The sequence below is a fragment of the Eptatretus burgeri genome, chromosome 1 (genome assembly GCF_056783735.1).
Source record: "Eptatretus burgeri isolate ZD-2024b chromosome 1, Ebu_testis_v1, whole genome shotgun sequence".
NCBI lineage: Eukaryota > Metazoa > Chordata > Myxini > Myxiniformes > Myxinidae > Eptatretus > Eptatretus burgeri.
The window spans coordinates 58632205-58655343 of record NC_140961.1 but is presented as its reverse complement, the minus strand read 5'-3'; the positions used below and the strand labels follow the sequence as shown (position 1 = coordinate 58655343).

The 23139-nt window shown below is 41.3% G+C and overlaps 1 protein-coding gene and 1 long non-coding RNA gene across 2 annotated transcripts in view; one reads left to right on the top strand and one right to left on the bottom strand.

Moving 5' to 3' along the window:
- The window catches only part of LOC147034568 (uncharacterized), a 275792-nt gene extending 263832 nt beyond the window's left edge, over window positions 1-11960 (bottom strand). Inside the window, exon 1 of the long non-coding RNA XR_015059280.1 lies at window positions 11775-11960. This is a non-coding gene — a long non-coding RNA (uncharacterized LOC147034568). The remainder of the gene's footprint in view (window positions 1-11774) is intronic.
- Window positions 1-23139, top strand: part of PARN (poly(A)-specific ribonuclease) — a 285191-nt gene that overhangs the window by 197594 nt on the left and 64458 nt on the right. The window contains exons 17-21 of the mRNA XM_085885374.1: window positions 15218-15328; window positions 17621-17690; window positions 17877-17932; window positions 18103-18189; window positions 18446-18520. Of these exons, the coding sequence (XP_085741500.1) occupies window positions 15218-15328; window positions 17621-17690; window positions 17877-17932; window positions 18103-18189; window positions 18446-18520 (399 nt within the window). The remainder of the gene's footprint in view (window positions 1-15217; window positions 15329-17620; window positions 17691-17876; window positions 17933-18102; window positions 18190-18445; window positions 18521-23139) is intronic.

The following is a 23139-nucleotide window of genomic DNA, read 5'->3' as shown; positions in this document are numbered from 1 at the left end:
TGTATAATGATGATACAAAAGCAGGTAATAGTTTTACTGTGGTTGTTCCTCTTTAAGGTATATTTGGATTTTGTGATCATGATAAAGTTCTGTATGGTCTGAAAATTAGGTTTCAACTGCAAAGGAATGATAATGAAAATAGATTGCTTTTTGGTGTGGCTAATGCTTTTGCTGATCAGAATAAATTTCTAATTGATGACATTAGTTGGTATATTGGTGAATATACTCCAAATCTTAAAATGGAGGAGATGTTGAATAGAAGACTTAACTCAGAGAAACCACTCAATGTATCATACCTTAAAAGAAGATGCCAACACATTAAACTGAACCAAACCACTCACACATGGAATTTGGGTGTTCTGGACAGAAAGCCACGATATCTGTGGCTCATTTAAAAACAAACAGATGGTGAAACTGCGACTGATAAGAATAATGCGTTGAGTGATAATGCAAAGGTGAAACAACTTCGTGTTTCTCTAGATGGAACATTTTATCCACGAGATAGATTGCAAATTAATTGGGAAAAAATGATTATGCTGAAGCATACAAGTCTTACCAAAAGGTGTGTGAAAGCAATGGAAATAAAGAACCCATTTTGGATATGACAGCGTTTAAAAGTCTGTATACAATCTATGCGATTGACATGAGTGCTCAAAAGGAAACTATAAAGTCCAATCAAGTGGATACTTCCCTGTACATTGAAAGAGGAGAGAGTGAAGAAGTTGATACATATTGTTTGCTTTTGGAAGAAACAGAATTACAGATTAATACAGATAATGGTGTTATGATTAGTGTCACATAATTTTTTTGATAAATAAATGAGTAGTGAAGTGCCAACTGGGGTATATGTTAATCAAATCAATCTTCATAAACTATCATCTTGTATTCAAAATCAAAAGCCTTGTATGATTAACGTTAATACAATTCAGAGAAAAGGAGCAGTAAGAATTGATGTTTTGCTCACAAGAGAACAGGTGAAAATCTTGAACGATACTGGCTCACTTAAAATTAAAATATCAAAACCGATGTTGAAGAAATATTCAATAAGAGAGACGAGTGGAGGATTTCTCCCATTTCTAATTCCTTTATTTGCTGGTTTAAGTGTGACTGGAGCATTGACGGGTGGTATTTCAGCAGCGGTGAAAACTGCCAACAAAAGGAAGGCTCCACTCCAGGCTCAAAAAGAATTGGAAAAACATAACAAAGAGTTAGAGAAACAAATTAGTGGAAGTGGTGTAATTGTAGATTTTGCTGAAAAACTTGAAAGTCTGCCTGATAAAGCGAGATTGTTAATTGCAGTTGTTCTTTCTTCTATCGCACAAGCAGGTGTAAAATTAACTAATTGGGGTAATGCATTATATCTCTCTAATAAATAAATGAGCATTGATGAGTAGTTTAAAGAATTTGGAAAGAATACAACATCAAATTTAGAACTTATCAAATATTGTAAGAAATAAAAAAATCATAATGTGGTTATTTGTATGAGAGATGAAATAACAAATGTGTCTAAACATACAAATAATATTGTTATGAACTTAGAAGATAATAATGGGAACGGTTCTCATTGCGTTTGTATTTTTAATAGTCAAGACAAATATTATTTTCATAGTTTTTGGTCTTCCACCACCTGTTGAAGTAATAAAATTCTTACAGAATGGTGTTTATCAAACATTTCAAGTCCAAGAATTAAATTCCAAGTGTTGTGGTCAATTATGTCTGTATGTGTTATTTCAACTCAACAAAAATAAAAAAATTTTAATGACATTATTTTTAATCTAATATAAATGACTTATGTTGGTAAAGATGGTTCTATCTTTGGTGTATCCCAAGAACTGGATATAGATTTATTAAATTATTACACAAAGGCACTGGCTGAACGACAGAAATATAGTATAGCAAAAAATATTAAAATGAGAAATGCTTATAAATTAATAAATTATCCAAGCCCGACTGATGCGAATGACTTGGTGAGATTAAGTGATTTATCACAATATATATCCTTAAATAAAACGGCTGTGTATTCCTAAGATACAGAAGTGTTGATTTTATCTCCGGGTCATGCAGAATTCACAGTTCCAATTAAAATAAAATTTTATATAGAAGGGCATATCGTTTGTTTGAGAATAGAACAATGGGGATATGATATGATTGATTTAGGGTATAATTGGTCATTAAAAATGAACCTAGAAGACCTCGAACAATTAAATCAGTCTCCTAAGGAAGAATATAATCCACTAGGTGCCGAGAATGAGTTTTGTGGAAGCACGATTGGTAAACAACAAATAAAAGAATTTAATAAGGGTAAATATCATAATAGTTTTGCCCTAGTTTATATCATGAAAACAGAAAAAAACAGGATTATATATAATAAGTAAGGGAATACAAACTGATTTAACTATGGGAAAATGGGGAGGTCTTTCCTGTCATTATATTAATCTCTCATATATTTCTGATACATAAATGACAGCAAGAAGGCTTCAAGAAAATTATCATTCCTGTGTCCAAGCCTACCTTCAAGAAAAGTGTATTCGGTATTTTAATAAATATCTTCCACAACATAAGAATGAGGTATTTTCAATAAAAGATTGGCTTTATACTGATGTTAATAAACCAACAAATTTGGATTTGACTAAAATGTTAAATAATGAAAGAATTTTAAACTTAAGAAAACACAAGGCTCTTTTAGAAAATCACAAGAAATTTTATTGGTTTCCTGTTGTAAAAAAAATTATTTTGATTTCAGGAATATCAAGTAATCCAGATGAATATATGTATGATATTCCATGGGTGAAATGTATGTATGATATTTTATGGGTGAAATCATTATGCAGACAACAAAACGAATTTCCATACCGGATCAGTCGAGGCCCGGGTTACCAACGACCACCACCGGTACCGGTGGTCAGCAGGGTACCAGTGGAAATTGTGCTACTGCTGGGCGAAGTAGGAGAAGGAGACGGGGAAGGCGAGTCCAGAGGCAGTGGGAGAGGGGGAAGAGTAGAAGTGTGGAGGTGAGAGTTGGAACTCTGAATGTTGGGACGATGACTAGCAAAGGGCGAGAGTTGGCTGATATGATGGAGAGAAGAAAGGTGGACATACTGTGTGTACAAGAGACCAAGTGGATGGGGAGCAAGGCTAGGAGCATTGGAGGTGGTTTCAAACTGTTCTACCATGGTGTGGATGGGAGGAGAAATGGTGCCGGGGTAATCCTGAAGGAAGATTATGTCAAGAGGGTATTGGAGGTGAGGAGAGTGTCTGACCGAGTGATGAGTGTGAAGTTGGAAATTGAAGGGGGTGATGATGAATGTCATCTGTGCATTTGCCCCGAATATGGGGTGTGAGATGGAGTATAAAGAAGAATTCTGGAGTGAGTTAGATGAAGTGGTGGAGAGTGTATATAAGTATGAAAGAGTGGTGATTGGAGCAGATTTCAGTGGGCATGTTGGGGAATGGAATAAAGAGGATGAGGTGATGGGTAGGTACGGTCTCAACAAGAGAAATGTGGAAGGGCAAATGGTGGTAGAGTTTGCAAAAAGAATGGAAATGGCAGTGGTAAATACGAATTTCAAGAAGAAGAAGGAACACAGGGTGACATACAAGAGTGGAGGAAAGTGCACACAGGTGGATTACATCTTAAGCAGGAGATGCAACCTGAAAGAGATTAGTGACTGTAAGGTGGTGGCAGGGGAGAGTGTAGCTTGACAGCATCGATTGGTGGTCTGAAGGATGATTTTGGAGGTGAGGTTGAAGAAGAGAGTGAGGGCTGAACCAAGGACCAGATGGTCGAAGCTGAAGGAGGAAGACTGTTGCGTGGAATTTAGGGAAGAGGTGAGACAGGTGTTGGATGGTGGTAAAGATGGGTGGGATGATTGGGCAACTACAGCAGAAGTGGTGAGGGAGATAGCTAGGAAGGTACTTGGTGTGACATCTGGACAGAGGAAGGAAGATAAGGAGACTTGGTGGTGGAACGAGGAAGTACAGGAAAGTATAAGGAAGAAGGGGTTTGCGAAAAAGAAGTGGGATAGTCAGAGAGATGAAGAAAGTAGGCAGGAGTACAAGGAGTGGCGGCGAAAGGCAAAGAGAGGTGGCAAAGGCTAAGAAAAATGCATATGACGAGCTGTATGAGAAGTTGGATACAAAGGAAGGGGAAAAGGATTTATACCGATTGGCAAGACAGAGGGACCGAGCTGGAAAGGATGTGCTGCAGATTAGGGTGAGAAAGGATGCAAATGGGAATGTGCTGACGAGCGAGGAGAGTGTGTTGAGAAGGTGGATGGAGTACTTTGAGGCGCTGATGAATGAAGAAAATGAGAGAGAGAGAGAGAGAGAGAGAGAGAGAGAGAGAGAGAGAGAGAGAGAGAGAGAGAGAGAGATGGAAGAGGTGGAAGAGGTGGAGATAGTGAATCAGGAAGTGGGGTGGATCAGTAAGGATGAAGTGAGGACTGCTATGAAGAGGATGAAAAGTGGAAAGGCGGTTGGCCCAGATGGTATACCAGTGGAGGCATGGAAGTGCTTTGGAGAAATAGCAGTGGGGTTGTTAACCAGATTGTTTAATAAAATCTTGGAAAGTGAGAGAATGCCGGAGGAGTGGAGATTAAGTGTACTGGTTCCGATTTTCAAGAACAAGGGTGATGTGCAGAGCTGTGGAAATTACAAACGGATAAAGTTGTTAAGCCACACCGTGAAGTTGTGGGAAAGAGTAGTGGAAGCTAGGTTGAGAGGAGAGGTGACGATTTGTGAGCAGCAATATGGGTTTATGCCAGGAAAGAGCACCACTGATGCGATGTTTGCTTTGGGAATGTTGATGGAGAAGTATAGGGAAGGCCAGAAGGAGTTACATTGTGTGTTTGTGGATTTCGAGAAAGCTTATGATAGGGTGCCAAGAGAGGAATCGTGGCATTGTATGAGGAAGTCGGGAGTGGTGGAGAAGTATGTGAGGATCGTGCAGGGTATGTATGAGGACAGTGTGACAGTGGTGAGGTTTGCGGTAGGAATGACGGACCGGTTTAAGGTTAAAGTGGGATTGCACCAAGGATCAATTCTGAGCCCTTTCCTGTTTGCAATGGTGATGGACAGGTTGACGGACGAGATCATGCTGGAGTCTCCATGGACTATGATGTTCGCGGATGACATCATGATCTGTAGAGAGAGTAGGGAGCAGGCTGAGGCGAGCCTCGAGAGGTGGAGGTACGCACTGGGGAGAAGGGGAATGATAGTCAATAGGAGTAAGACGGAGTTCATGTGCGTAAATGAGAGGGAGGGTGGTGGTATGGTGCGGTTGTAAGGAGTTGAGGTGGGGAAGGTGGATGGGTTTAAATACTTGGGATCAACTGTCCAAAGTAACGGAGAGTGTGGTAGAGAAGTGAAAAAGAGAGTGTAGGCAGGATGGAGTGGGTGGAGAAGAGTTGCAGGAGTGACTTGTGACAGAAGGGTAGCTGCAAGAGTAAAGGGGAAAGTATATAAGACGGTAGTGAGACCAGCTATGTTGTATGGTTTGGAGGCGGTGGCGCTAACAAAAAGACAGGAAGCGGAGCTGGAGGTGGCAGAGTTAAATATGTTGCGATTCTTGTTGGGAGTGACGAGAATGGACAGGATAAGGAATGAGTATATTGGAGCGACAGCACAGGTAGGACGGTTTGGAGACAAAGTGAGAGAGGCGAGATTGAGATGGTTTGGACATGTGCACAGGAGGGAAACGGAGTATATCGGGAGAAGGATGTTGAAGATGGAGCCGCCAGGCAGGAGGAGAAGAGGAAGGCCAATGAAGAGGTTCATGGATGCGGTGAGGGCGGACATGCGGATGGTTGGAGTGTCAATGGAAGATGTGCAGGATAGAGCGAAATGGAGACGGTTGATCCGCTGTGGCGACCCCTAACGGGAGCAGCCGAAAGAAGAAGAAGAAGAAGATTCTATGGGGGTGAAAGTAGTTCAAGGATAGTAGGGGAAGAGGAAAGAGTTAAAGAAACTGAGAAGAAAGAGAAGGAGGAGAGGGAGAAAAGAGTGAAGGAGGAGAGGGAGATTGAGGAAAGAGAGAGAATAGATAAATATGTAAATATTGAAACCAGTGAGATTTTAAGAAATATCAAAGGTATTACAGAAAATAAATCAATCTCAATGCACCAGGGAGGAAAACAAAGAATTGGCAAGTCCATTAGAAATATACGTGTCGTCTATTAACATCGATTTCAGGGAGAAGATTTAAACTAGAAAGTGGAGATGAAGAAGAGAAATAAGGAAAAGATTATATTATTGCTGATGTTGGTGTAACCGACTTTGATTAAAGTTTTACTTTTTTCTCTTAAATAAATGGAGGAGAGAGTGAAGACATTTCTAAGGATTCTTTATGTTTTAAAAATTAAGATTCAAATGTGCATGTTGGAAACTAAAAAGGTTTTTGCACTCTGTAGGAATTTTTCACATAAATAAATGAGTTATTGTCTAAAATGTAAAAAGAAAACCAAGAGTAAAAATATCTCTTTCATTCCTCTTTTTTCATTCCTCTTTTTTTCTTCACTCTTTCATTCCTCTTCACTCTTTCATTCCTCTTTTTTCCCGCCTTTGGAATAAACTTCCTCACTCTATTCTTTCCCATTCTTCCCTCCAGGCTTTCAAAACAGCTGTTCACCACCACCTCTTATCTTCCCCCATCCAAATCCTCGATCTTTTCTACCCCCGATAATCCACCCAAGCCCACTTCCTTCAATTCTCCTGCTTTCCTTCCTGAAAGTCCCTGTAATGTCCATCTTCTCCTCGCCATGTTCCCCGTCCCATCCCCATCCCTCTCCCTTCCACAGTTCACCTGTGTCTGTTCCCCAATGTTTTGTCCCTTCCACTCCCACCCCTCTTGTCTCATGCCTCCTTGCTGTGAGTTGTGTGTTAGCTCTCATACGAGCCTCGACCAAGGTATACAAAAAAAAAAAAAAAAAAAAAAATCTCATATGTTAAAAGTAAAAATAATAGGGTTATACAAAAAGTTACGTGTTCAGTGTGTGGCTCAAAAAAGAGTGAATTCACCAAACACAAACGAGGGGGAGATATACAAAAGTTTTTATCAGGAAATAAATTTACAACTGGAATACCAGGGGAATTACATCTACCAGGGTATTCTTTCTGTGGTCCAGGAACAAACTTGAATAAAAGATTAGATGAGGCTGACAATCCTAAACCGTGGAGCAAACCTATCAATAGGGTTGATGAAGTGTGCATGAGGCACGATATTGATTATGGAAATAGCACAACGTTGGAAGAAAAACATGAAGTCAATCGAGAAATGTTGTACAATTTGTCTCTGATACAAAATCCAACCTTGAGAGAAAAAGTTGATAGGTTCATCATGAATATGATGATCAGTGCTAAATTGAAACTTGGGCTTGGAAATTCAAAAAACTTATAGGCTCTAATGATGTCATTAAGATTGAAGAGCAATTAGCTGATGAATTACATAAAGCAATAATCACAAAGTTTCATAGAAGGAAGGTTTATTCCAAGGAAGTTGATTACATCTGGTCCACTGATTTAATTGAACTCAATTATGATAAGGGGTACAAGTATGCTTTAACCGTTATTGATTTGATGAGTAGATATGTGTGGGTTGTCCCTTTGAAAAACAAAACAGGTAATACTCTTATGTTAGCTTTCCAACAGATATTCAATAAAAGCAAGAGGAAACCTAAAAAAATTGTGGACTGATGACGGTACAGAGTTCTACAACATAACATTTATGAATTTTCTTAAAAATAAAAACATTACATTATACAACACCTTTAATGAAGAAATAGCGGTTCTTATTGAGCATTTTAATCGCACTTTAAAAGAGAGACTATATAAAAAATTCACTCAACTCTGTTCTCAACAATGGTTATCTTTCATGCGAGACATTGTAGATAAGTACAACGACACGATTCATACCTCAACGAAAACGAAGCCATCGGAAACATTTACAAAGTTAGAATATGAAAAAGAAATTAATGTCAGAAAGCCTAAGTTCAAAGTTGGTGATATAGTAAGAATATACAGGTGGAAATCTCATTTTTAAAAAAGGTTATACGAAGCGATGGACAAATGAACTTTTTTAAATTGTTGATGTCGTCGGTACAGTTCCTTGGACTTACAAATTAAGTGATTTAAAGGGGGAAGAGATTTTAGGTTCATTTTATTCACAGGAATTACAAAAGACAAAGAGAAATCGAATTTTTTTGACTCCTCCCCTTTTAAACTCCGCCCCTTTTTGACTCCACCTACACAAGCCCCACACACGCAAACCCCAGCCATAAAAGCCACATCCACACAAGTCCCACCCACGCAAACCCCACCCACATAAGCCACATCCACATCCATCATATCCACATAATTAGTGATTAGTTTATTAGTTCCCACACACATGTTTATTTAATTTTATAAAATTGCTCCACCCACACAAGCTCCACCCATCCAAGCTTCACCCACACAAGCCCCACCCACCCAAGCCCCACCCACCCAAGCCCCACCCACCCAAGCCCCACCCACACAAGCTCCACCCACACAAGCTCCACCCACACAAGCCCCACCCACACAAGCTCTACCCACACAAGCCCCACCCACCCAAGCCCCACCCACACAAGCTCCACCCACACAAGCCCCACCCACCCACACAAACCCCACCCCCCTGTGCACCCCCACCTTTGACCCACCACCTCCCTCATCCCACCCCCACCCTTCCCCACACATACGGGCCCCACATTAGACACACACACTCACACACACACACACACTCACACACACACACACACACACACACACACACACACACATACACACACAGAGACAGAGATAAAGACAGAGGGAGAGAGACAAAGACATAAAGACACACAGAGAGACAGAGGGATAATTTCTCACATTTGACTCGACTCATTCAAGGTTAGAGGATTTGAGAGAATTTCTTTCCAGCCAACAAAAAATGTCATTCAATTCTCTTCTGAACGATCGAATGTCTTCAAGGAAGTCATTCATTTTTAGCCACTCATCGTGTGATTCAAAGGCCTCCTGTTCGAGATCAGTTATCAATGATGTTCTTATTGGGGACAACCTGTTATAAAAAGACTCAATAATTATTGGTTGTATAGTGATTTAATTCTGTATAAAACAACAAATAATGAAATGGGTTAAGGATCTCACCTGTCATCTTGTGAAAACGATTGATACGCAAGGTCGGAGGAATTATCTGCACAATCCATTCTCTAAACAAAACATATGAAGCCCAAGCAATAAATAAGAAGCCCGAGCATACGAAGCAATAGCCTCCTGTTGATGACGTCATGGGAGATTACACAACAATGGGTTTTTCAGGGTGTGTCCCACATAGGAAATGGCTTCAGAATTTTTTTGGCTTGGTTCGGGCGAGGCAGCTTAGCTGACTCCAGACTGACTCATTTTAACATGAAAATGAAACAGCTTGCTTTGAATGATTTTGAGAAAACTTACATTTAAAAGCTGTTTTTGCTTGCTTTGAGCTAAACTTTGTTGTGTTAGTGTTCTGATGATTTAAGAGACTAGTGCAGGCCCGTAGGTGCGCGCCCGTAGATGCGGGCTGTAAATGTATTCACAAATGTCTACCAAATGTCTACCTTTCCAACACTGAAAAAAGCAATAAAATGGCTGGAACTTGGGAACCGCTTATCCGATTTATATCAAACCTTGAAAAGGCATATCCGCCCCCTCTCTCTCCCCTCCTCTCGCATCTCTCTTGCCCCCCTCTCGCCCCCTCTCTCGTCCCCCTCTTTCCCCCCTCCTCTCTCCCCCCTCCTCTTTCCCCCTCCTCTCTTGCCCCTCTCTCTCGCCCCTCTCTCTCACCCCACTCTCACCCCCCTCTCACACCCCCTCTCCCGTTTCCCTCTCTCGCCACCTCCTCTCTCCCCTCTCTTGAATTGTGACACCCCCTCTCTCTCACCCCCTTCTCACCCCCCTCTCTCCCTCCCCTCTCTCACCCCCTCTCTCACCCCTCTCTTGCCCCCTCTCTCCCCCCTCCTTTCTCGCCCCTCCTTTCTCGCCCCTCTCTCTCGCCCCTCTCTCTCGCCCCTCTCTCTCGCCCCTCTCTCTCGCACCTCTCTCTCACCCCTCTCTCTCACCCCCACTCTCACCCCCTCTCACACCCCCTCTCTCGCCACCTCCTCTCTTCCCCTCTCTTGAATATTGACGCCCCTCTCTCTCATCCCCCTCTCTCCCTCCCCTCTGTCGCCCACTCTCTCTTGCCCTCCTCTTCCCCCCCCTCTTTCCCCCCTCCTCTCTCGCCCCTCTCTCTGTAAATGTATTCACAAAAAACAAACAAATAAATAAATAAACATTAATTGTGACGTCATTCGTGATGTCATAGCACCGTGTCCTGTCATTGGTTTGGTAAATAAATGGCCATAACTTGGGCACCGCTTGTCCGATTAATATCAAACCTTGAAAAGGCACATATTCAGGTCCCCAGCGTCGATTGTGACGTCATACCAAACGAAGAAGAAGAATTGTGTCGTCAATCGTGGGGGAAAATAAATAAATAAACATTAATTGTGACGTCATTCGTGATGTCATAGCACTGTGTCTTGTCATTGGTCGACAGATAAATGGCCGTAACTTGGGAACCGCTCGTCCGATTGATATCAAACTTCGAAAAGGCACATCCGCGGATCCCCAGCAATATTCCTGGCAAGTTTCAATCAGATCCGACTGGTAGTCGTCGAGAAACGGTGGTCGCATACAGACAGACAGACAGACAGACAGACAGACAGACAGACAGACAGACAGACAGACAGACAGACAGACAGACAGACAGACAGACACACACACACACACACACACAGATTGCTGGAATTATAGATAGATTATTTTCGCATGAAGTCTGCTATGTGTCCGCTTTTGTAAGTTTCCTGTTTATTTGCTGCACCACACCTCTCCGCCCTATCTCTGCACAACACTCCCCAATAAATCTTGATCGTGCCACATACCTTTCCTCGTCCATTGTAAATAAATTATTATTAGGAATGTTCCCTGCTCGTTTTTGTCTTTTCTTCCATTGATCCAGCATGGTCCGAATCCTAGTTTCGCCGGGACTTTATTCCCAATGATCCGTTCCTTTTAGCCAGTACGTCCTTGGCAGTCGCTCGGCTGCATCCGATCCGGAAAAGTGATCCGGTCCGGTAGAGTGATCCGGTTCGGACAAGGCTTACTGAGGGTGTGTTCCCCGGTAATTAAACCACGTGATTAATTAGGTAACCCAATTAACCCATAGACGGGAGGACTCTAGGTCACGCGGTTGAGTTATTGGCGTCCACGGTCGGTTAAGCGACCCGCCGCATCACCGAATTATCCGTGTGTAACGGCCTACAATTCCGGGGAGTCTGGTGGGAACCGAGATAGCTTCCCCCACCTAGTGGTCTTCTCACCAGACCCCCAGCCCGCAACAATATATATGTATATATATATATATATATATATATATATATATATATATATATATATATATATATATATATATATATATATATATATATATATATAATCGACTAACCATGATAAATCGACTAACCGTCCCGACGACCACACAATGTTTCATCAAAACAAGAATATGTATTAATAATGTGGAAAAGGGGAAGAAGAACAACACGGCCACGCAGCAGTGATCACAGAAAGTATCCAATGAAAAAATTGATTCCACATGCCCTTGAAATCACGTTGGCTTAACAAATATGCATTATCTCTTTCATTTGGGAGGAAAGATGGGACAGAGTAAAGAGAAGATGAGACAGAGAAACCTGTACTGCGTTGCACCACTCTGTGCCAGGTTCAGGTCAGCTCCACCACGCCCGGTCCTGGTCGGGCACACTGCAGTTCATTTTGGGCACCTGCCTGCTCGCACCCACCAGCCGTGTTCTTGCCATGTACAGCAGAACAAGCATGAACCCAAGTGGAATCACAGGCCAGCCAGAACAGCAACAACAACAAACAACCACCAACCACCCCCCATCTGTGTTGGGCGTGCATTTTTATAAAGTCCCGCTGGGGCGATTGGACCATCCATGATGTTGTGCCCTTTTGCCGATGTAGCTTGTCAGGTGATAGCTTATGGTACGTGCTCATTGGCTTGTAAGCCAGGAAAATTCTACACGTTGGAAAGGCAATGATGGGTGGCCTTGTTTTCCACCATCGTGACCTTTAGCCCACTTTGCTATTGCTGTCATGGGTTGAGCTAGTTGACTGCTTAGAAAGTAAAATTTCACAGAGAGATGTATGACGGAGAAGGTCGAAGATTACAGCGAGGGGGGAAAGGTGGGCTTAAACACAGACATTGTGGTGGGGGACGAGAGCTTTCTAAACATGTGCTCGACATACTTTATCACTTACAGGAATTACACCACATTTATTCGAGTATGAATGTACTATGAAATTATTATTATTATTATTACTATTATTATTATTATCATCCTCCATTTTACCCCCAAGACCTGATCCATAACAATATGCACTATCGTTCATAAATTTAAAAGCACTGCATTAAAATTTATTGCAAAGACCTAATTTTAGCAAACCTCGTCTTTTCACGAGAAGGGAGAGATAAAGGAAGAAAATTTATAAAGGAGATGAGTGGAAGAGGGATTTATAATGAGATTGTTTGACCATCAAGGATGTAATTTCAAACTGCTGAAGATGAGATGAACGAAGCGCTATTCTGCCTGATTCTCATCTTCCTATAAATGATGAATAAAAGCAAAGTGACTCATGTGCCAACCAAACCAGTTTTGCATGCCAATGAAGTGAGGAAACTTTATGTGAACAAAATAAATTATGGTTGAAAATAATATAATGAGGTTGTCAACATGTTTTGGAATGGAGGGAGAAAAATAAAGAAGAAAAGAAAATGGGTATTATTGGGAAGGAAAATGGGATGTGTAAAAGTGAATAAAACATCATATTGTTTTATTATCTTGCCAAAACGAAGTTTTTGCAAGATATGTTAGTCAGCTTGTATGTTTTTTTTTGTTTTTTGTTTGTCTGTAATCACGTATAAAAAATTCTGCAGAGCACAGTTATCATTGGAAATTTTTGTAACTTCGCATATCAGAGGCCTATAGAGGTCCCTTTCAGTGCACAAAATTTTGAAGGTCAAGGTCAAAGGTCAAGGTCACTTTGTGGCAAATCAGGGGAGTCGACGAAACCCTTATTTTTTGAGTAATTTTGATCGGATCGTCTTCAAACTTCATGGGAATATAGTTCATGATCTGGCGCTCAGCTGATTAATTTTTGGTGGCGATTGGCCTTGACCTTCATGGTTAGCGCCTGAGGTCAAACATATTTGACCCCAAGGTCAAATTTTCAAGTTTTAGGAACCATATCGTGTAGTACCTCAAATTGAACACCTCGATGAGTGCTTTCTCGATATGTCAAGCTTGAGACATTATGACGTCATTTGGTGACGTTATCAGGCAAAAGCATATTTTTCATGGTTACTCTGTAGAACGATTCTCATCGGAATCTCTCGTAGGCAGATATTCCTCAAGGAGTCGCTTCTGGTGGATAGCAGCTCTGTTCACCTCAGTGTGGTCTTAAAGAAGTCACACGTGGTCACCTTTTGGCAAGACACGGGTCACCCTGCGGGTGACATTGGTTTATTTTTCAATTTTGTTTGCACATTTATTTTTCCAGCCTATTGTTTGGAGGGAAGTTGAATAATGCCACCTTGAATTATGATATCATCCTGCTTTTTGGGTTTGAGTGGGAGTGGAGAGGGGCTATTTTTCTGTTCTGTGATGAATGTGCATCACTTGTATTTCCCACATCATTTCACTTTGTCACCACATCATTGATGACATTTATGCATTACAGCAGATACTACATACAGTCTTTTGTCAGCTTCTAGTTGTCACTTGTGCCATGCTTGTAGATGGCTGGCTTGGGGGGTGTGGGGGAGAAGAGAGAGAGGCCGAGGGGCCTCACCACCTCGCCTGTAACTTTCCCGGGGCCTGTCCTAACATTTTTGTTTCAGAGTTGTTTTTTGTTTCCCTCTCACCAACCCCCTTCGGCTATGACTGCCATGGCCCAATAGGGAATTGATACTGGGCTCGCGTCATACCTATGTACAGAAGATTAAATTCATTCAAAAAGAACCCGGGCAACGCCAGGTGCAATCACATAGTATATATACATATATGTGTATGTGTGTGTGTATATACATACATATATATATATATATATATATATATATATATATATATATATATATATATATATATACACATACATTGTATTATGTTACTTTACCGTGCAGATTTTTTTGCCACTGTAGGATGGTTTGCACCTTGTAACATGCACCTGATGGCAATAGCCAGTTTCAGGCATCCGTGGTCTTCGCCATCCTTTTTATAAAATAATTATTATTCCCATTATAACTTTCCACACTAAACTTATTGTACTTGCTGAAGCTATCAGATTAACTGGAAAGGTAGAAGTTTGTGTGAAATGTCTCTCGGGGTTTGTGTGCATTGCACTTGCCTGTCAGTGACTTTAACATCATGGAAAACTATTCTTTAATCATGAAGGCTAATGTCATTCTGCGTCGGCGGTCAGGTAGAACAATGGATTGCATCAACAGAAAGTTGATCAAAGTACCACTGTGGGAAGCAAGGAGAAGCTAAGGTTTCCCTTGGAGACTTTAACAGCTTGCTTCATTGTCAATACATCCCTCTATTTAGCTGTCATTAATAGTAAAATGGGTAATTGTCTCTGCAAGTGCAACGGAAAGAATGTTCACTCGTAATGTTTGGCAAAATGCTATATTTTGAATAACACTTGTCAAAAACTTAAACCATGTCAGATTGGCAGCAAAACATAATCCCTTATGAAACGATCTAAACATAGCATCGTGAAAGAATAAACTTTCACTTTTCTTCCATTGTAGCTGCGTATTTGGATTATTTTTAGAATCCTTTGCCATTGTGGTGATCTCTGAGGTGTTTGTGTTGTGCAAAGCAGCTACTGGAATGGTTAATGTTCTTGACCACTGTTTCTCCTGGACATCCGAACGAGACTGCAAATGTATGCCAAGCATTGACCTTAGAAAACTGCACATAATTTTCACATTGCAGGACTGATCTTGTATTGTAGGATGTGGAGCACCCGTGCATATTTTAAGATCAAAACCTTGCTTTTACACAGCATTGTTGCCAAGTTGCAATGCAATTAACGTGTTGTGCATGTGCAGAGAGCTCTGAAGACTTCCCGGCGTACAACACGGCAACAGAGCAACTTCACGAAGCTGGTTACGATGCTTATATCACGGGCCTCTCCTTCATCACGATGGCGAACTACCTTGGTACGTGCTACAATGTTGAATAGCATTTGAAGTGGTTTTACCAAAATAAAAAAATAATTCAACGTTTCAGCACTAACATAAGATTTTCATCAACGTCATCTTAAAGTTGTTTTTGCAAAGAGTTTATCTGCGATAAACTGTGAGCAAAAGGTCACGGAATTTTTGATTAAAATGCTGTTCTCGGAGAAAGGAGACTCATCTTGAGTCATGAACACGTGACTGCCTTTCCGAATGTTTTTAGCACCTACATTTATATTTGTGTACGACGCCATTGTCATAATGACACGTACCCAAAAACATGGACATAAAGAGCGAGCATCACCCATCATGTATAAATTTAGAATCTGCTATTAAAACGATGAATGGTCACTTCATACGTCATTTTTGCACACGTTTCCAACATTTCCTGATCGTTGAAAGCTTACACAAATTCAACATCTGCATATTTTACATCATTTCCACGCAAAAACATTGATGTAAGTCATTCATTGTAATCGTGGTTAAACAGTCAGTTCACCTTAAGAAGGCACATTGATGCCTGTCCAGTGAGTCAGTAGTAGATGACTCATTTGCTTGCATTGTTAGGAGCCATCTAAATAACGTTCCCCATATATGACAGGTCAGTGGTCTCTTTCTTTTCTACTGTCTGTTCTCCAACTTTGTTCCCTCTGCTATCTCAGTCCCCCAACCCTCGCCAGTAACTCCAGGATCCACAAGTTCTTCCAGTAACCTTCTTGTGGTTGAATTTCCAAAATTCAGGCCGATTGCACACCTCCACTCTTTCATTCCTCACTTCTCCCACCTGTGTGTGTGGAACTACCTTCCAGAGACTGTTCCGTCACACTCTTCTTCACTCCAGGACTTCAAGAAAGCAGTGCACTGCCACCTCATGTCCTCCCCAATCCTGACACATGATCTTCATTACCCGCATTAACCTTTCCGAACAACCATTGTACTCAATTTCAGTGTTTCCTCCCCTCCCCCACTCTTCTCTATCCTCTTTTCCTGGTTGTTCGTTCCCTTGATGTTTGTCCCACTGTCATTTCTACCTTACTGTTACATGAGTCTCGCTCCTGTAAAAAACAAATGTAAGTGATGTCTTTTAGTAAAGATTTAAATTGCCACAATTCAATGTAAAGATTACCAGTAAACAGTTAAAAGATGTTAAATATTTTGTGTACCCAGGGCATCTACTTACTGATGCTGGGAGTGGATGCAGATGTTGAGAACAATCGAGATGACCATATCAACTTTGAACAACATGAAATGATCACAAAGCAATAGAAAGATGACTATGACAATTCGATTCAGAATTGTGAACACCGAAAAGCTTTGAAAGCATGGGTGCTAAAAAGAATGATTAGAGTTATATATGGAAAGGAAGAAAATCCAATGAAGAGGTATTTGCAATGGTAGGTATGACGAGAGATGGTGTATGCATGATAGCAAAGAGGAAGCTGGAATATTTTGACCACGTTGTGCATCATCCAAATCTACAAAACGCAATACTGACTGGTAAGACTGATGGAAGAAGAGCAAGAGGAAGGCAGATAAAAAAAAACAACAGACAGACAAAATGATAAAGTGGATAAGGAAGTCAAAAGTGGAGCTCATTAGAGATATTGAAGCTAGATTAGAATGAAATCTCATAGCCAACCTCTGGGATCGGGGGACGACAGATGATGATTACTGTGTGTGTGTGTGTGTGTGTGTGTGTGTGTGTGTGTGTGTGCGTGCGTGCGTGCGTGCGTGCGTGCGTGCGTGCGTGCGTGCGTGCGTGCGTGCGTGCGCGCTCGCTCGCTCGTGTTTATATGCGGCTTTCAGAAGGTGGAACGGAGTCCTCCCGGCTCTCGAAGTATACACCTCCATTTCAGTAAAGGATCATGATTCATGGACCAGGCTGTGAAGTGTTCTTTTTCTCATAGTTTTGTTCCGAGGGCTCTCTTCAGAATTGTCACTGATGCCTGGACAGCTTCCAACTTTTAATTTTTTTGTTGTTGTAATATTCGCAGGGATGGTTTTTAATATCACCGTAAGGTCTTCCTTTCTATGTGTGCACAGCTTTACATGGGATGGAACGAACAAAACTAATTTTTGCACACAGTCTCCATCTGCCTCTTCATTACCCTTCTTTGCTTCTTTACTTTGCTAATATGGGTCCACTCAGTGTTCATTGTTCAAACAAGCTGGATCACCTGTTCTTGTTTACACTCTGGTCAAAGTACAGATTGCTTGCACTAAAAACACTCATACCATGTGTTTAATCAACATTTCTTCCCTTTCGCTGTGTAGGGACCTTTATGCATCCAGCAAAACAGCACGTTGCAGCCCAGTCAGCTCTTATTGAGCCGTTTGTCAACAAGTGAGCCAGCTGCTCCTCTTCATTCAACTGAACTTTTGCTTTCCTATCAATACCACAGCTTCGCATTCAACTTCCTTTCATTTTCTCCTTCAGACCGCATCCAAACGTTTAATTTATTTCATAGGTATATTTCGAACAATGTGATGCAATAACATTAATTCCCCCACCCCTTTCCCTCCTCTCCAGGCTCTTTTTAATGAGGATAATTGACATTCCATACCTGAATCTTACTGGTCCAGACCGTGAGTCTCTGTCTATTGCATTTACTGGAAACGATTGATATTAACTTATTTGCTCTTTCTCACCGTGCATCACCATGCACAAATGTATAAATACCTTCTTATTTCCCTTCCCCCTTCTGCGTCTTTCTCCCCTTTCCCCACTGTGATCTACCTCCTCCTCTGACATGTAGCAAAGCCAAAAAGGGACAACGTGCTCCACGTGACATTTCCCAAAGAGTGGAAAACGAGCGACTTGCACCAGCTGTTTAGTGCATTTGGTAAGCAGATCTGCTCATTTGTAAACCTTTTCATGTTTTGCTTCATTTCTCACTCACCCACTCTTACTGTTGTAAATCTCATGTGTGCACCCCTGGGTCTCTGCGGCCAAGCCATTGCTCTTGGCCTGCAAATGGCTTGCTTAATAATGAGTAGAGCTGCAACATTTCATTATTTTGTTTGGTAATTAATAACACGTGTAATTATCGCTTTGTTTTGGTTTTGGTTTTGGTTTTCTATCTTTCTTTTTGCAATCAGGTGGCATTCAAGTTTCATGGATTGACTCGACATCAGCATTTGTGGTTCTAAGCAAAAAGGAGCAGGTGCCCATAGGTGCGTGCACACGTTGATGACAGGTTTTACAAGCTTTGCGACACACATATCTACTGCCTTGCGGCACTGATCTGTTATTGCTATAATTGTTTTTCAAAAACATCGTGGTGCATGAATGCAATAACCCCTGACTTCAGGGGAAATGCTTCTCTGCTCCGTTAATGGTTTTCAATGGTCTTGAATCACATTGTGAAGAAAATCGTCCAGGACTGATTAATTAATGTTGTGAAGCATGACATAATAGTGTAGCTTATCATCAGCATCACTGATCAGTAAAGAGAAATGATTGCCTTCCTAGAGAAAAAGATTGTTTGTTTCCTTCCTGCAGTTTCCTCCAGACTAGGATTGTCCACCCCGTCCCACATTTGTCTACAGAATAGGATTACTCCCCTCCCCCACCGCTGCACCTGAATCTTACTGTTCACGTTCTCAATTAGAATGGAAAACAAATGTTAAAATACAGATTGTTTAAGTACCTAGAGATGAGGTTGTCTCTTCCTACAGACCAGGAATGCCTCTTCTCACTATGCCTGACATTTATAACAAGATTCCATATCCCCCAACAACTACAAATTGAAATTGTCCTTTCCCACACCTGCATACAGAATGTGTTTCTCCCCCCATCACACCTCTCTAAAAATAGATGAACAGAGGAAATTTGTCGTGGGCAATTGCACATCTTGACAATAGGAAAGATCTCTGCAATGAAGACTAACTTAATGGTCCCAATTATTCCCACCTTCTTGTGGTTGACCAGGGAACGGCTTCTTTTTTTGGGGGGTGAGAGGTGGGGGCTAAGTCTTTCACAAACCGAGTGAAGATGGCGGGCATTTGGAATTCAACCAGAGTGGCAGCGATAGTTATCCTATTCTTCGCAAAAGACGGCATGGGATCTTTAACAGCCACAAACAACCAGTGCCCGCTTAACGTCCAGGTGATAGCCTTGCATGTGAAGGGTGAGAGTTTATAGCTGGGACGAGATTCAAACCAAAAAGAATAAATGGCTGAAATATAAGTGTAAATACAGTCGTGGCCAAAAATATTGGAATCCTTGCACTTTTTTCAAATAACTCACAATTTTCTCGAAAAATAAGTTGAAATTGACAAACGTATTTGGTCTCCACAATTCTTTATTTCACTGTTAATATTACAGAACCTTTGTTTTTGATTCAGAACTTAATATATACTTTAAAATCAGAAAATAAAAAGAAATTTCATTGAGAAAATTATTGACACCGTCGACTTAATATTTCGTTGCACAGCCTTTGGACAAAATAACTGCAGTCAAGCACTTCCTATAGCCATGAATGAGCTTCCTACACTTCTCTATTGGGAGTTTGAACCACACTTCTTTGTGAAAACTGCTCCAGTTCTCCCAGATTTGAAGGGTACCTTCTCCCAACTGCTGTTTTCAGATCTCCCCACAGGGGTTCAATGGGATTTACTGTAGATCTGGATTCATTGCTGGCCACTTCAGAATAGTCCAGCATTTTGTCTTGAACCATTCCTGGGTGCTTTTTGAAGTGTGTTTTGGATCATTGTCCTGCTGCAAGACCCATTACCTTCGACTGAGACCCAGATTTCTGACACTGGGTTGAACATTGCACTCCAAAATGCCTTGGTAATCTCCTGATTTCACGATGCCATGCATACATTAAAGGCATCCAGTGCCAGAGGCAGCACAGCAAACCCAAAACACCACTGAAGGTTTGACTGTCGGGAAGTTTGACTGTAGGGAAGGTGTTCTTTTCTTTGAAGGCTTAATTTTGTTTTCTGTAAACATAGAGATGATGTGCTTTAGGGCCCTGTCACACCTTGACATTTTAGGCAGCAATGGCAACGTATAAAAATGTATGTAAAACGCTGGCGTACGCTGAAATTTTGATGTTTTTTTTTTAAAGTTTTTGGCGTTTTCATAACGTGTTGGTCATTTGCATAACATATTAGTAACGGGCACAGAACGTTTCGTTGTGTTATACATAACTTTTACCAACGAATGCTTACCTTGTGGTCGGCGTTCAAAACCTATGACAAACAAGAGTTTAACTTACCCTTTGCGTGCTATACGTATCGCCGGCGAACTCGTGGCGTAGCCAGTTAATAACTTGCCGGACGCCCATTGAAATCAAAACTGTCTGAGAATTTGAAGTGTCAACATCGCAGTCACACCTTGACGATTTTGCCAGCGTATGCCATTCTATGAAAAATGTGTTTACAACGCTAGGCACATGTCAAATACGCTACAGGTAAGTTGTGTATACATTTAGAGTATGCTGGAAATCATTGAAGTACGCTGGCATATTACCTAGTCCGTTTGATACGTCGTGAAATTTCAAGCATGCTGAAAATTTTAAGACGTACTCGATGTAAGGCTCACACGTTTCGCATGCGTTGGCATCTGTTCCTAGCACGTTCCGCGATCGTTTAAACACGGCAAACACACGTTACTTGTAGGTTACTCATAAGTCGAAGTACGTCAAGGTAATGGCCAACATACTTGAAACCAAATTTCTAATCGATGAGTAACGTGCTTTGAACAAATGAGTAGCGTCAGCTTAGCCTATGTTTAACGTGCTTGGAAACTATGAGTAACGTGCATTGAAACTATGTATAACTGGCCTTGAACCAATGATTGGCGTGCTATGAACGTAAGAGTAATGTGCGTTTAACCTATGAGTAGCATGTTTTGAACCTAAGTAAAACGTGCTTCTAACCATTGAGTAACATGCTATGAACCTATTTGTAACGTATGTAAAACGCACATTGTCATATGTAGACGAATTAAATTGACGTCTTCTAGACAACCATAGAACTTACTGAAAGTGTTTCTAACTTACATCTACCGTGTACTGGCGTATTGGCAGCGTTTAGGGGAATTGGTATATATAAATGGGCTTCACAATAAAAACCCATCATTGTTCCAGACTCCATGGTGAGTAGATGTGAACGCCGGTAGTATCAATAGTAGCAGTACTATTACTTGTAGTAGGTGTGCGTGACAGTAATAATAGTAGTAGTAGTGGAAGTAGCATTGGTAGTAGCTGTATGTCTATGTCAGTAGTAGTATGTGAGGGTGATGTGGAGGCTGTGGGGGATGATGGATCCTCGTTGCGTCAACGAATAGGAGAATACTTTGCACCATTGTTCGATGTTCTGGAAGAGCTAATTTTTTTCCTCATTCCGAAGATGAAATATTTCTTTGTTTTACTCTTGAAATTATTAAAAAAGACTTTGACAAATGCATAATGTACTAGTAATGAACACAGAACGCTTCGATAACTTATTAGATTAGTTATACCAAAGATTGCTTATCGTGCTTTAGGCGTCCACAACCTATGCCCAACGATAGTCTAACGTATGCATAGCGTGGGAGCGCATCATTTACGATTACATGACGTTTACTATCCATTGACTGCCACTAAACTATTTTAATAAACGGCTGTAACTCGGCTATTGTTTTTTGACACTGCTGCAAGGCAATTCAAATCGTATCCATTGAACGAGTTAAATCGCTTCCACTGGACTATTGAAATGATTTAATAATAATGCTTGGTTATCCTTGGACCCACTCTGGCGAGCACCTCGTCGAACATCGCTGGGGGCATTCACAGGAAGTTGATGAAGGATGCATGGTCCTCGTTACGGAGTTCCACCATGAGCTGCTCATATATGCCGTAATGGCGTCGCCTCCCGATCCATGGTCTCACCCAGTTCCTTCTCCTCCGTTCACGTCTTCTTCTCCCGGCTCTATTGGCACGCAACTGGTGCAGTGTCAACTCGATGAGGTTATGTTGATGTTCGAGGACAGGTAGGTAGTGTCGTCTCAGCGTTCCCGTATCCTCCATCTCTCGGAATGACATGGACATGTACTCACCACGAAGTCTAAAAAAAAAGACGGGTTCCTCCTGCGAAGGCCCTTTTTATATACCAATTCCCCTAATCGCTGCCAATACGTCATTCTACGTCAGCTGTTTGTTAGAAATGCATTCAGTAAGTTCTGTGATCGTCCTGAAGACGTCAAATATGTCTACATACGTATTTGTTCGTAGGACATGCTCTACAACTAATTCCCAAGCACGTTACTCATAGATTATAAATAAGTCACGGGTTCCCTAAACATTACTTTGATGTGTTTCGATGTATGAGAAACTTTCTAGTAGCACGTTGCGAGCTGTGAACAACGTTCGTGTGGCGTGCTTATAAAACGTTACCTATAGTTTATGAATAAGTTTCGGGTACGCAAATGTTGCCTCAACGTGTTTCCACATATGAGTAACATATAAATAACGTGTGTCAACGATCGCAAAACGTGCCTAAACCTTATGGCCAGCGTAGCAGAACGTGTGAGCCAAACGCCGAGTACGTCGTAAAATTTTAATCATACGAAAATTTGAGAAAAACCACAAAGTTCAACGATTAAAGCCAGCGTACAACGACTTTTGGCAGTGTTTTTCAGCGTGCTCTTAACGTTTACAAAACCTACCCATAACGTATTAGATGTGTGCCAGCGTATTAGGCAATTTTTTCATAAATCGGCATAGGTTGGCGAAATCGTCAAGGTGTGACAGCCCCTTTACCAAAAAGCTCTAATTTGGTCTCATCTGTCAACAGGACATTCA